At 37.5% G+C, this 12,939-nt stretch overlaps 1 protein-coding gene across 1 annotated transcript; it reads left to right on the top strand.

Moving 5' to 3' along the window:
* The first annotated feature begins 4,998 nt into the window (after nt 1-4,998).
* LOC122112388 (ubiquitin-conjugating enzyme E2 N-like) lies at nt 4,999-6,205 on the top strand. The gene has a single exon (XM_042685170.1). The coding sequence runs from the start codon at nt 5,049-5,051 to the stop codon at nt 5,505-5,507; it is 459 nt and encodes a 152-aa protein (XP_042541104.1). The 5' UTR covers nt 4,999-5,048; the 3' UTR covers nt 5,508-6,205.
* Nucleotides 6,206-12,939: the final 6,734 nt, after the last annotated feature.

A 12,939-nucleotide genomic window follows, 5' to 3' on the forward strand; every position in this document is an offset into this window, starting at 1 on the left:
TAGATGAACCTTGAAAATATAATATTAAGTGAAATGGTCCAAACACATAAAACACTTATGTATCTAGAATAGACAAGTATGTGGAGACAAAATGTAGGACGGAGATTATTAGGGCTGATAGGTTATTTTTAATGGGCTCATTTGAGGAGATGAAAAATTCTGAAAGCCAGATACTGATGCACTGCAAAAATAGCTGCTCAGGAGGCTAAGATCTGAGGGTCAAGGTTTGAAGACAGTCCAGGCAGACAAATCCAAGAGACTATTTTCAATTAACCAGCAAAAAGCCAGAGGCAGAGATGCTGTTCAAGCCGAATAGCATCAGTCTTGAGTAAAAAAAGCTAAACAAGAGTGCAGTCCCACATTCAAGCCCACAAAAAGAGAAGAATTCTAGCATATTTTGGTAATGGTTTGAGGACATTGCACTCAAAGCCATGAGGTGTACATTTAAAATTAGTTACAATGGTAAGGTTTATGTTATGTTTATTTTATAATAATAACAAAACAAAAAAATTCAGTGAGTCTAAAGAGAGGTAATTGAAACTGACAAAACTGAAATTCAAGGAGAAAATTATCTGGACAGAGGGAAGGGACTAGAACAGGGAAGAACAAAATATCCAAGAACTGAGACAGATAAGAAGGTGGAACATTCATGAATAAAACCAGATGCCAAAAGGAGCTACAAGGGAGGATAGCATAAAAAGTACAGAGAAAATAATGACGGAACCTATCAAAATGAAAAAATAAGACGACAAGCCACCCATCTTGGAAGCTCAGGGAATACCAGACCAGACAATCCCCTCCCTACTACATCTATCTGCCTGTCTCTATCAACCATCGATCCAATTAATATATATATATATATTTCATAGAAATCAGAGACAAAATTTAAAAATACAGAAGTTATTGAGGGTGAACACATAGACTACAGAAAAGCTAGAATTATAGCGAACTCGTAACATTATAAAAAATAAATAACTTTTTTAAACAAAAAGGAAGTCCAAGATTAAATCCTCGATTATGTAAACAAAAGGAGAACATCTGAAAAGAAGAAAAATAAGGTAACATGAATTATATTATTCTTATTGCTATTAATTGGTCTACAGATAATGATCATTTCCAGCAGTCATGGTGGCAATTCTGTGGTGCCTGTAGCTGTGGATGGTGGGGAGAGTGGAAAAAAATCTAGTCGTTTGATTTGGATGTGAAGTGCCCCCCACAGAATCCTTTGTTAAATACCTAGGAGGCTCTGAGAGGTGTTGGGAGCTGTGGGAGGTGGTGTGAGTTGTCTGAGGGATGATGGGAACTCTGGGTGATGGTGGGAGCTCTGGGGGACTGCACAGGCTCTGGGAAGTGGTAGAAGCTTTGGGAGGTGTTGGGAGCTCTGGGAGGTTGACAGGAGCCCCAGAAGATAGTATAAGCTCTGGAAGGTGAGTTTCGCTAGAACAAATGGTGCACTGGGTGTGTGCCTTTGAAGGACATGTCTTACGCTGACCCCTTTCTATCTTTCTTTGCTTCCTATCTACCAGGAGGTAAGCAGTCTCTGCCATGCTCTCTCATTACCATGATATTCTTCCTCACCACAGGCTCAGAGTCATGGAGCCACATGGCTGTGGACAGAACTACTGAGCCACGCCACTGTGGCCAGAACCATGGAGCCATGCTACTGTGGATAAAACATTCTGAAACGATGGGGTCAATAGAATCCTTCCTCTTGAAAGTTCTCCCAGACATTTGTAATAGCAATGAAAAGTTAACACATGAAGTAGCTGCAAACATCTAGGGCAATGACCCAAAAAAGAAAATTTAGGGGAAGATACTTGGGTTTTAACTCAGGGTCATGTACTTGTTAAACCAGAACCACACAGGCTTTAGGGGTGTGTGTGTGTGTGTGTGTGTGTGTGTGTGTGTGTGTGTGTGTGTTTCCCGAGGTGTGTGTGTGTGTGTGTGTTTCCCGAGGTGTGTGTGTATGTGTGTGTTTCCCGAGGTGTGTGTGTGTGTGTGTGTTTCCCGAGGTGTGTGTGTGTGTGTGTGTGTGTGTGTGTGTGTGTGTGTGTGTGTGTTTCCTGAGGCTGGCCTCAAAATTACAATCCTTCTACCTCAGTCTTCCACATAGCTGGTATTACAGGCATGTACCACCATATCAGGCTTGCTGATATGGGATCTTGTTAACTTTTTGCCCAAGCTAGCTTCAAACTGTGATACTTCTGGTCTCTGCCTTCTTCAAATAAGAAGTAAAAAGATGTGTTAAGATGGAAATAAGGTACTTAAGACCAAAGAAAGCAGAAGAAAAGGGAAAAAGCTATAAAAACACAAGACAAGTATATCTATCTACATATACATGTATATATGAATATATATATATATACACACACATATATATGTTTAACCAAATAGTAGATTTTACTCCAGCTATATCAACAATGACTTTAAATGTGAATGTCAAATAAAAAGAGATCATAGAACTGGATTAAAAATGTGAAGAGTCATTTACTTGCAGTCTATAAGAAAATATTTAACACAATAACACAGATTGAAAGTAAAATGCAGAGAAAGAAATACACTTGCTAACACTAGACACAACAACAGTAAAATCACATATTGATTTCAGACAAAGCTGCTTTTATTCCTAAGGTATAAAAATCACTGTTGCATGAGCATAGAGGAGTTAAAGCTCCAATAAGATGCAACAATCCTTATAAGGAAATCATCTGTCATAGACCTCAAAATATGTCAGGCAAGAATTGATAGATTATAAAGAATAATTAGACATGCCTACTACTACAAATAAAGGCTTCAGCAGTCCTCTGTGAGTGATGAATGAGGTCTATAAGCAGAACATCATTAAGGATAGTGATGAGGTGAGCTCTGAGAGAGTGCTATTGAGCACGATCAACAAAATTGACATTTATGGAACACCCAACAGCAGCAGAATGCACAACCACACATGGAACAGTCACCAAAGAATAGACATCTGGACAGTGAGATGCATCTTAACAAATAGAATACAATACAAGGCGCACTCTCATTTTACATGAATAGTGGGATTGAAAGGGTGGTGAAAAGCGTATGGTAGGAGCCTGGTTTATCATGGTGAGAGGTGGAAGTTACAGAAAAGCAAGAAGGGAAAGCTAAAATAAAACCTAGTGGTGGAATATTCAGAAAGCCCCTCTTGAACTCATGTTTCACACAAATAATTAATGGACACAGCTTGATGATGCTACAAATAAGAGTTTAAAGGAGTTAGTGCACATATACATTCCTGGCTCTGTCTATTGCAAACCTTGAGACCATTGCCTTGTAGCAATGAGTATACCCAGCCTTCCAATATTTGTCTATCTATGTATTTATTTATTTTTTGCCAGTACCAAGACTTAGATTTGGTGTTTTAGGCTCTTGGTTGGCTTTTCTACTAAGGACTGTCACTTTATCACTTGAGCCATGCTCCTACTTGCTTTTGATTTTCTTATGCCCTTCTCCAACGAAAAACATCCAGACTGTTTAGAAAAATAAACAAAACCAAAAAACCAAGACTGACTCGGAGACAATGAGGGAAGAGGTGACATTGTTTACAAAGAACTGTAATCTTTATCTGACTTACGCAATTATAACCCTTCTATATATATCACCTTTATAATAGCATATAATATTTATATACAATATATAAATACTTATGAAAGCAATGTAAACAAGAATTGAGTTTCATCTTCCGGACAAGAATGCCATGTTAATCTTTCTTCATATATAATCTTTTGTTATCATCTGAGGACACTTCCGATTCACCTCTTTGGCCAGTGCTGTCACTGTCATCTGAGTCTTGCCATTTCAGGAAAAAGATTCTGCACTGCTGTCTGTGGCACCAGTTATTCATCTGGAAGACACTTGGCAAAGCCCATTGGTTACCAGCCTTATCTCTTTCCTTCTTTGCTTTGCTATCACTAGATTCACTGTCAGATAAAGACGTTCTTTTTGTATCATCCTTTTATTTGTGAGAATTAAGAAATACTTCTATTAGTTCTAGACAATCTAAATTTTCTTAGTGTCTTCATTTTTATTTTTTTATTTTACTTAAAAATTATTGTAAAAGTAATGTACAGAAGGGTTACAGTTACATGAGTCAGGTAATGAACACAGTTATTTTTGAACAGTGTCACCCCTCCCTTATTCTCTCCCAGGTTTTCCCCTTGTGACTTCCCTCCCCACCAAGTTGTAAAGTTCATTTCCAACACAGTGAGTATCAGTGCTGAATTGGTTTACCTTTGTACCACAGTTTCTGGGATTCCCCTTCTCCTCCCCAAATCACATAAACTTATATACAAACAAAGGGTACAGAAATTAAAAACAGCAATAAAAGGGAATAAACCAAAGAAAAAGGAAAGAAAAAAAAAGAACAGCAAACAGTACAATTTAAAAAAAACCTCTTGTTTTCATTTCTTGGAGTTCCTTTGCAATAAGCATCATATTATATGATCTTATGCACATAGCCATTGAGCCCTTGTGATCCTATCCTAAGAATATCCTCCTTTGTTCTCACTGTGTGAATCTTTAGAGTGCTATTTAATTAATCATGTCCAAGTGTAATTATTTGTCTTTTACTGTCCATTGGGTTTACTTGTAGATTTATAGGCACATCCTAGTTATTACAAATGAGGGAAAACATGCAGTCTAGGTTTCTTTGAGTCTGGCTTACTTCACTAAATATAATATTTCCAAAAGACTTGAAGAACAGTGTCTCACTCCTCCAGTTCCAGTCACATCTGCCGGGAGGGTGCTGTGCAGGCTGTGGTGTGAGGGGTGACACTGCCCAGACCCGGGGCCACCCAAAGGGTGGGCACTGGGTGCATTACCTTGCCCATGTAATAATAACTCCTCTATAGGGTATTTTCAAAAGAAAAATGAACTTTACAACCTTGGGGGTGGGGTGGGAATGGGAAGGGATGGGAAGGGGAAACAAAGGAGGAGGCAACAATGCTTGGTAAGAAATTTGATAGGGGTGCATGAGGCCAGCAGAGCTGGAGACAGAGCTGAGGCCCAATTTGGGATTTGACAAGATGGCTGGGCTGCCTCGCAGGATCATTAAGGAAACCCAGCGCTTGCTGGCAGAACCAGTTCCTGGCATTAAAGCAGAACCAGATGAGAGCAACGCCCGTTATTTTCATGTGGTTATTGCTGGCCCTCAGGATTCCCCCTTTGAGGGAGGGACTTTTAAACTTGAACTATTCCTTCCAGAAGAATACCCAATGGCAGCACGTAAAGTACATTTCATGACCAAAATTTATCATCCTAATGTAGACAAGTTGGGAAGAATATGTTTAGATATTTTGAAAGGTAAGTGGTCCCCAGCACTGCAGATCCGCACAGTTCTGCTATCCATCCAGGCTTGGTTAAGTGCTCCTAATCCAGATGATCCATTAGCAAATGATGTAGTGGAGCAGTGGAAGACCAACGAAACCCAAGCCATAGACACAGCTAGAGCATGGACTAGGCTATATGCCATGAATAATATTTAAGTCGATCCGATCATCAAATGTGCATCACTTCTCCTGTTCTGCCAAGACTTCTTCCTTTTTTGTTTGCATTTAATGGACACAGTCTTAGAACCATTACAGAATAAAAGCCAGACATCTTCAGTACTTTGGTGATTAAATGCACATGCACATTAGCAAATTTATGTCTTGTCCTGATTCACTGTTGTAAAGCATGAGCAGAGGCTAGAAGTATCATCTGGATTGTTGTGAAACGTATAAAAGCAGTGGTTCTCTGCTTTTATTCATTTCCCTCATCATGGTTTAAGTATAAAGCACTGTGAATGAAGGTAGTTTTCAGGGTTAGCTGCAGGGGTTTGGGTGTTTTTCTTTCTTTCTTTCTTTTTTTTTTAGGGGGAAAGTAGTTTTAATTTTATGGAATCCTTTCCCCCCCTTTATGGGAATCTAATTGTATTGGTTAAAAGCAGCTAACCAGTTCTTTAGAGTACACTCTCTAGCCAAGTCTAACTTTAGACACCATAGATGGACAAGCTCGATTATTTGAACCCAACATGGGAATATTAAACAAACATCACAGCCCTCACTAATGTCATTGTGACTTTGCTGTCAAGTGTAGATTTTCTCCCTTCAGAAAAAGCTTGTGACCATTTTGTATGGCTTGTCTGGAAACTTCTGTAAATCTTATGTTTTAGTAAAATATTTTTTGTTATTCTAAAAAAAAATAAAAAAAATTTTATAGGAAATGTACTCATTACCTTGCCCATGTAATTGTAACCCCTCTGTACGGTATTTTCACGAGAAAAAAATTTTTAAAAATATTTTCCAAATGCCTGTTTACACATAATATACTTGTTTCTCCTTGTATTTTGAACATCACTCATGATAACCACCAGAACAGTTATATATATATATATATATATATATATATATATATGACTCTTTTAGTTGGAACACTCTTCCAGTCTTATTTATACATCTTTGTCATAAACATTGTTTATGACATTGCAATTCTTATTCCTGCAAGTGCTTTTGGGGACAGGAGCAGCCTTTAGAACTTTCAGTCTTGCCCAAAGCCTAACAGAGCCCACTGACAGTCTCCTCTCCCCTACTTCATCCTTATTTAAGTTTTGATACTGATGGAGGTTTATATTCTAAATAATTAAATATGACAGTGTTCCAAAAGGAATTTTCAGAAAGGGGAAATTGCACAATGCTTTCACTGCTAGACACATTAGGAAAGCAAAATCTCTACCCATAATTTGTTTGGATTACGAGGAGCAGCAGAAACCCCAAATGGGCCCATAGTAGTAGCACACAAGATCCTCTGAAGTCAACATTCAGCACTTTCTAAGACTTCAGTCCCTCTCAACTTCACATTGTAAGAGATATCAGGAAAATTAAATTCTTGTTCAGTTTTTAAAAACAGCTTTGTAAATAGTAGAGACAGGAAATAATGAGTTAAAAACATCATGTGAACTAGGCATAATGTCTCAGATCTGTAATGTTAGCTAATTGAGGGCAAAGATTGGGGAAACATGGTTCAAAGCCTACCCATAAAAGTTCAAGAAGCTTTATCTCAGTATCTGAGCAGGATGGCATGCAAATGACTGGACACAGTGGCACAAGTCTGTCATCCCAGGAACAAAGGGAAACACAAATAGGAAAATGTCCAGGCCAGACCAGGCATAAAGTAAGGCCCTCTCTGAAAAATGAGTAACACACCAAAAAATGCCTGGAGGAGTGATTTAAGTGGTAGAGTGCCTGCTTAATGAGTATGTGTTGCCATGAGTTCATAGCCAAGTCTTAAAAAAAAGATCATGCCTGGCCCCAGTGGCTCACGCCTGTAATCCTAGCTACTCAGGAGGTTGAGATCTGAGGATCCTGCCAGCCCAGGCAGGAAAGTCCATGAGACTCTTATCTTCAATAAACCGTTACAAAACTGAAAGTGGCACTGTGGCTCAAGAGGTAGAACACTCGCCTTGAGCTGAAGAGCTGAGGGACAGCACACAGGCCTAGAGTTCAAGCTCCACGATTGACCAAAAAATAAAAATATATTTAAAAAATCATGTGGATTAAAATTCCAGGTCTTTCATTTCAGATGCTTTTCTAATCCCCATGGAACCAGTTAGTAAATGATTAATTTATTTTGCTGTTGAGCAAAGGCAATGTTGCCATTGGGTTTTGGCTTTTAACCAAAAAACAATATGGCTTAAAATTTTAAAAGCAAAAATTATCTTTGCTCTAACACACACACACACACACACAGCTTAGTTTCACATATCATTCCAATGTTCTTTGACTTTGAGAAAATTTTTAGTATCATAACATATTGAATCAAAAAATTGAAAACGTTAAAACTAATGCCTTTGTAAATAAAATGGGTACATATATGTTTTGATAATCATATATCAACTGTTCAAAGGAATTTCATTGTGATTATTTCCATATGTGCCTACTTTTGATTGAATTCACCCCCACACTACTCTTCCTTTTTGGACAATTTCACAGTTTTCATTGTTCTATTTTCACAAATATATAAAGTACTTTAATCATATTCATCCCACTTTTTTATTGTGAAAATACTGTACAGAGGGGTTACAATTACATGGGCAAAATAATGAGTACATTTCTTATCAAGCATTGTAGTCTCCTCCTTTGTTTCCCCTTCCCATCCCATCTTCCCCCCTCATCCCAGTTTTATCCTCTCATTTTGCCTTCCCCCTTCCCATTGGTCCCTGGCTTTTATTTTTTAAGCTCTAGGTCCTGTACCTAAGAGGGAACATGTCACATCTACCCTCACTGTGGCTTATTTTGCTTAACATGATAATGTCTAGTTCATTCATTTTCCTGCACATAATTCCACTCCTCTTTATTTCTTAATATCACCCTATTACATGTTCACGTGGCATGTTCTTTATTTGTTCATTGGATAATGGGCACTTGGATGATCCCCAGGTTTGGCCATTGTGAATAGTGATGCTATATAATTAAATGTACAGGTGTCTTGATTGTATGCTGACTTACATTCCTTCTGTTATGAACCCAGGAGTGATTTGGCTCAAGTTTTGGAGCTGAAATTCATGGTTAAGCTTTGGGCCTGTGGCAGGGCAGTGCATCATGGCAGGGACTGTGTGGGGAACACAGTATCTCATCTCTTGGCATAGTTGATGAAAGAATTTGGCACAGTCAGCTTCAAAGACAGTGACTGTCCATATTGACTTTCTCAAGCAATTCCTAGGGAAAAAATTCTCAACTTGTTGAGATTATTGGATTATTCTAACTACAACTGGCAAGATAATTTCACTTAAGTTTGATTTTCAGTAATATATATGCATGTATTACAAGGCAATTTTATGCTATGTTTAGTAAGCATGGAGATTTTTTTTAAAACATTGAACAAACCTGTATTTCTTTTCATTTCTTTCATTTTAAATTAGTTTTCCTTTTTCCATGTGTCTTTCTAGATTATTACTTAGGATTAATGTATGCATCTCTGAAAAGATGCAGCTTATCTCTGAAAATGCAAACCTTACAACCCCTGTGGCTATCAAATACCTTTACTGATGCTTCTGATCAGAACATTGGATCACATGTCCTGAATGTTCAGAAACAACTCTTAGGCATAAAATCTGTATTCCTTAGAGTTTCTGTAACTTTAAAACTTTGGCAGGGAGTGGGGGAAGGGAGGAGGAGATGGTCTGTACGGTATTTTCACAATTAAACATATGTAAAAATACGTAATGATGGGTCAAATTGGAGTTGGGATTTGCTTTCTGGAAAAGTAATGTAACTTACCATTTCCTTCACTGTACAAAGGAAATGACAATAATGCTGAATGTCCAGTAGACTTATTATAAACAGTTAAAATAATGTGTGAACCATACCTGGTAAAATGTTTGCATCATTACCCCAAAAGACACAATACTCAATGCCAAAAACCCAAATGCTAAATTTAAAATCAGGCAAATATATCATACAAAATGCAAACTATAGATGAGTATCTCTCAAAGTGAAAATATTCTCAAAAAATATCAGCAAATAGGATGGAGAGACGAAAAGCAAAAAATACACTCATTATATTCCATATACATTATGTAAAAATTGAATCATGAGAATTGAGGTTAGGAATTGGAGAGGGAAAAATGAAGGGACGAATAATGGAAGCAGCAACATTGACCAAACATTGTACTTATAATTTGACTTATGAAGTTGAAACTGCTTTGTGGAGCTAGTTAATAATAAATATTATCAAAAAAAAAATTAAAAGAAATACACATAACAACCAAGTTTTGTTCATCTCAGATTTCAAAAGAGCAGCTCATGAATTATATCAGTACATAGGAAACATCAAATGATAACATCAATAAATGCAGAAACAGAAAAATAACATGTCAAGAAGCAACAATCATAAATGACAAAAAAAAACTTTGAGCAAGTTATAGAGTAGAATGTAATCAACTTTACAAAAAATTACCAACACAAATCTAGAGCTAATGGCCAGTACTAGATAATTATTTGAAATTAGCAAGGTTGCTAATACTCCAACTGTGCTCCAACCTCATAAGCTCTGGTTCCTAAACAGTACGTAAATTTAGCATTTCTTAGCTCAGATCTGGTTTCTAACATGGTAAGTATGTCTGGGTATAGACTTGATCATAAATATTTACAAAAGACAAATCTGATAAAGGACTAAAACAAAAACATATACAAAAAGTTCTTTTAGCTCAACAATGAGGAAAAGAACAACTGGACTACAAACTGAATGAAAGACTTGAACACACACTTCACCAAAGAGGATTCAGAGGTAGAGAGTACCATGTCAAAATAGTCCATATGTAAAAGATGGAAATGCTAGCAACAACAGAGAGGAACAGGAACTTGCCTTTATTACTGGTGTGAGTGCAATATGACACAGCCATTAGAAGATGTTTATATAGTTTTTGTGTGAATATACCCTTAAATATAGTTTAGCAGCCAGATGTTTACATTTTTATACCTTCCAGTAATTGTACATAGAGGTTTCAACTCAGCAGCTCAGTTTGTGAGCACAGTCCATCTTGACCAATGTTACCCCTTTCATTGTTCTCACCCATCTCTTCTAAATCCACCCATCCCTTCAATTTACCTTGTTACATTATCATGTATGTACATTGAGTGTTACCACTACCTTTCCCTCATCATTCTCCTCTCCATTTTTCTTTAACCCCACCTGAATCTCTCCTCTCCCACCTGACATAATATGCTCCCACTTCCTAATATTAATTTTATTAAACTGTAATTCACCTGTCCACAGAGATCATACCATGGAATCTTCCCTTGGATATACCATACCTTAATTAATATGCCTGTGTATAGATATGTATGACCCTGTAAACATGTACATATATGTTTACCATTATTATTGGCCTTTTAGTTATGATTGAAATAAATAGAATATTCTGTTGGAAATTGTTATCTTTCTGTTTGAAATATCTCATAAATGGAAGCCCTCCTTCTTGTTATAGTTTCTGTTGAGAAATCTGTTATTTTGATAGATGTAATTGACCAATCTTCTCTCACATACAGCATTAATTATGCTTTATTGTCTGTGCTTAATACTATAACTATAATCTATTGTGATATGTTCTTTTCTGATATGTTCTGTTGGTGTTCTACAAGTCACTTGTACCTGGGTAGGCTATTATTTTTCAAGAGTTTTGTATTTTTCTATTCCTCTCTCCTTCTCTCTCTTTCTCTCTCTCTCTCTGTCTCTCTCACTCTCTGTCTCTCTCTTGGCTTGAATCCTGGACCTGAGTCCTGTCTCTCAGCAATTCAGGTCAAGGTTAGTACTCTACCTTGGAGCCACAGCACCACTTCTGGTTTTCTGGTGGGTTATTGGAGATAAGATTTTCATGGTGTAGTCGTGGAGATGGGAGGGCAGGGATGGTAGGGGAAAAACAAAGGAGGAGGCAACAATGCTTGATAAAAAATGTACTCATTACCTTGCTCATGTAATTGTAACCCCTCTGTATGGTATTTTCCAATAAAAAAAAAACCTTATTAAAAAAAAAAGAGTTTCATGGCATTTCCTGCCTGGGCTGGCTTTGAACCACAATTCTCAGATCTCAGCCTCCTGAGCAGTAGGATTACAGGAATGAGCTGCTGGCACCCAGCACATTTTTCTATTATTCAATGTATTTCCTGTGTCTTTGTTATCCATTCATCTATATCTTCAATACTTGTCATATAACCTTTTTCTATTGAGTCTTTAAGTTCTGGCAACCTTGTTTCATGATACTTGGATTTATTTTACATGTTTTCTTACTTTTCATTTCAATTATTTAGTCATTCATACCGTCTACTCTTCTGGTTAAACTTTCTTTGATTTTTTTTTATTGTGAAAATACTGTACAGAGGGGTTACAAGTACATTGGCAAGATAATGAGTACATTTCTTACCCAGCATTGTAGCCTCCTCCTTTGTTTCCCCTTCCCATCCTCATCCTGCGCCCCCCCCCCACCCTGCACAAAGTTGTAAAGTTCGTTTTTGACATAACGACTTGTACATCTCATTGTTGCAATGGGCCCACCTGTATCCCTATTTAAACGATTTGTTTTCCCCTTCCCCTCCACAAATTATACCGACATCAAATACAGTGAAAGCAGGGGTTAAACTGTGGGGGAGGGACATTCAAAGCAACAAAGAAATCATCTTATAAATATGTTAGAAACCATCTCATGAAAGAAAAAAACATTTGAATACATATTTTACGGTTCATTTCCCTAACATCACCTTATCTGACCTTTTCTCCTTGACTCAGACATATACTAGATATTGCAAATAAAGGAAACCATGGGACCTGTTTCTTTGGGCCTGGCTTACTTCACTTAATATAATTTTTTCCAAGAAAGCTTGATTTCTTATTACGCTTAAATATTTTCTCACCACAGCAGCCAAACTGTGGGCATTTATGACTCAAGCACTAAAACCTCCCACTGCTAGATAAAATCCAGTGGGGTTTGAAAAATGCTGATCCATGACTTTCTTATTATGCAACGTAGTGTAACCCTATAAGAATGTAAGACCTTCTACAATTTACAAAAGGTCCTGACATAAAAAACTTTCAAGATGCCCAACTTAATTAGTGAGCATTTGCTCCTCCAATAACCATTCCGTCTGTCCCTTCTATGCTAAGTCATTTCTCCCATGTTCTATACTGCATACCACATGAACCTCTTCCCTGTAAGTCCTTCATTTGCTTCTGCATTTCTCATTGGCCTTGAAAGAATGCTGCCAGGTGCATGCCCTGAGATGCCTGAAACAAGATGGAGCCCCAATAGGCTGGCTTGCTCTGCCAATTGATCCTGGGGCAAAAAGAAGGTAGGAGCTGATCTAGGCAAGTTCCTCCCTTCAGTGTCATCCCCATCAAAATTTCAGGCACAAAATAGATGTGCCCTATTGAAGGCAAGACTGCCCT

This window comes from Dipodomys spectabilis, unplaced genomic scaffold (assembly GCF_019054845.1).
Source record: "Dipodomys spectabilis isolate Male_0828 unplaced genomic scaffold, ASM1905484v1 ptg000094l, whole genome shotgun sequence".
Classification (NCBI taxonomy): domain Eukaryota; kingdom Metazoa; phylum Chordata; class Mammalia; order Rodentia; family Heteromyidae; genus Dipodomys; species Dipodomys spectabilis.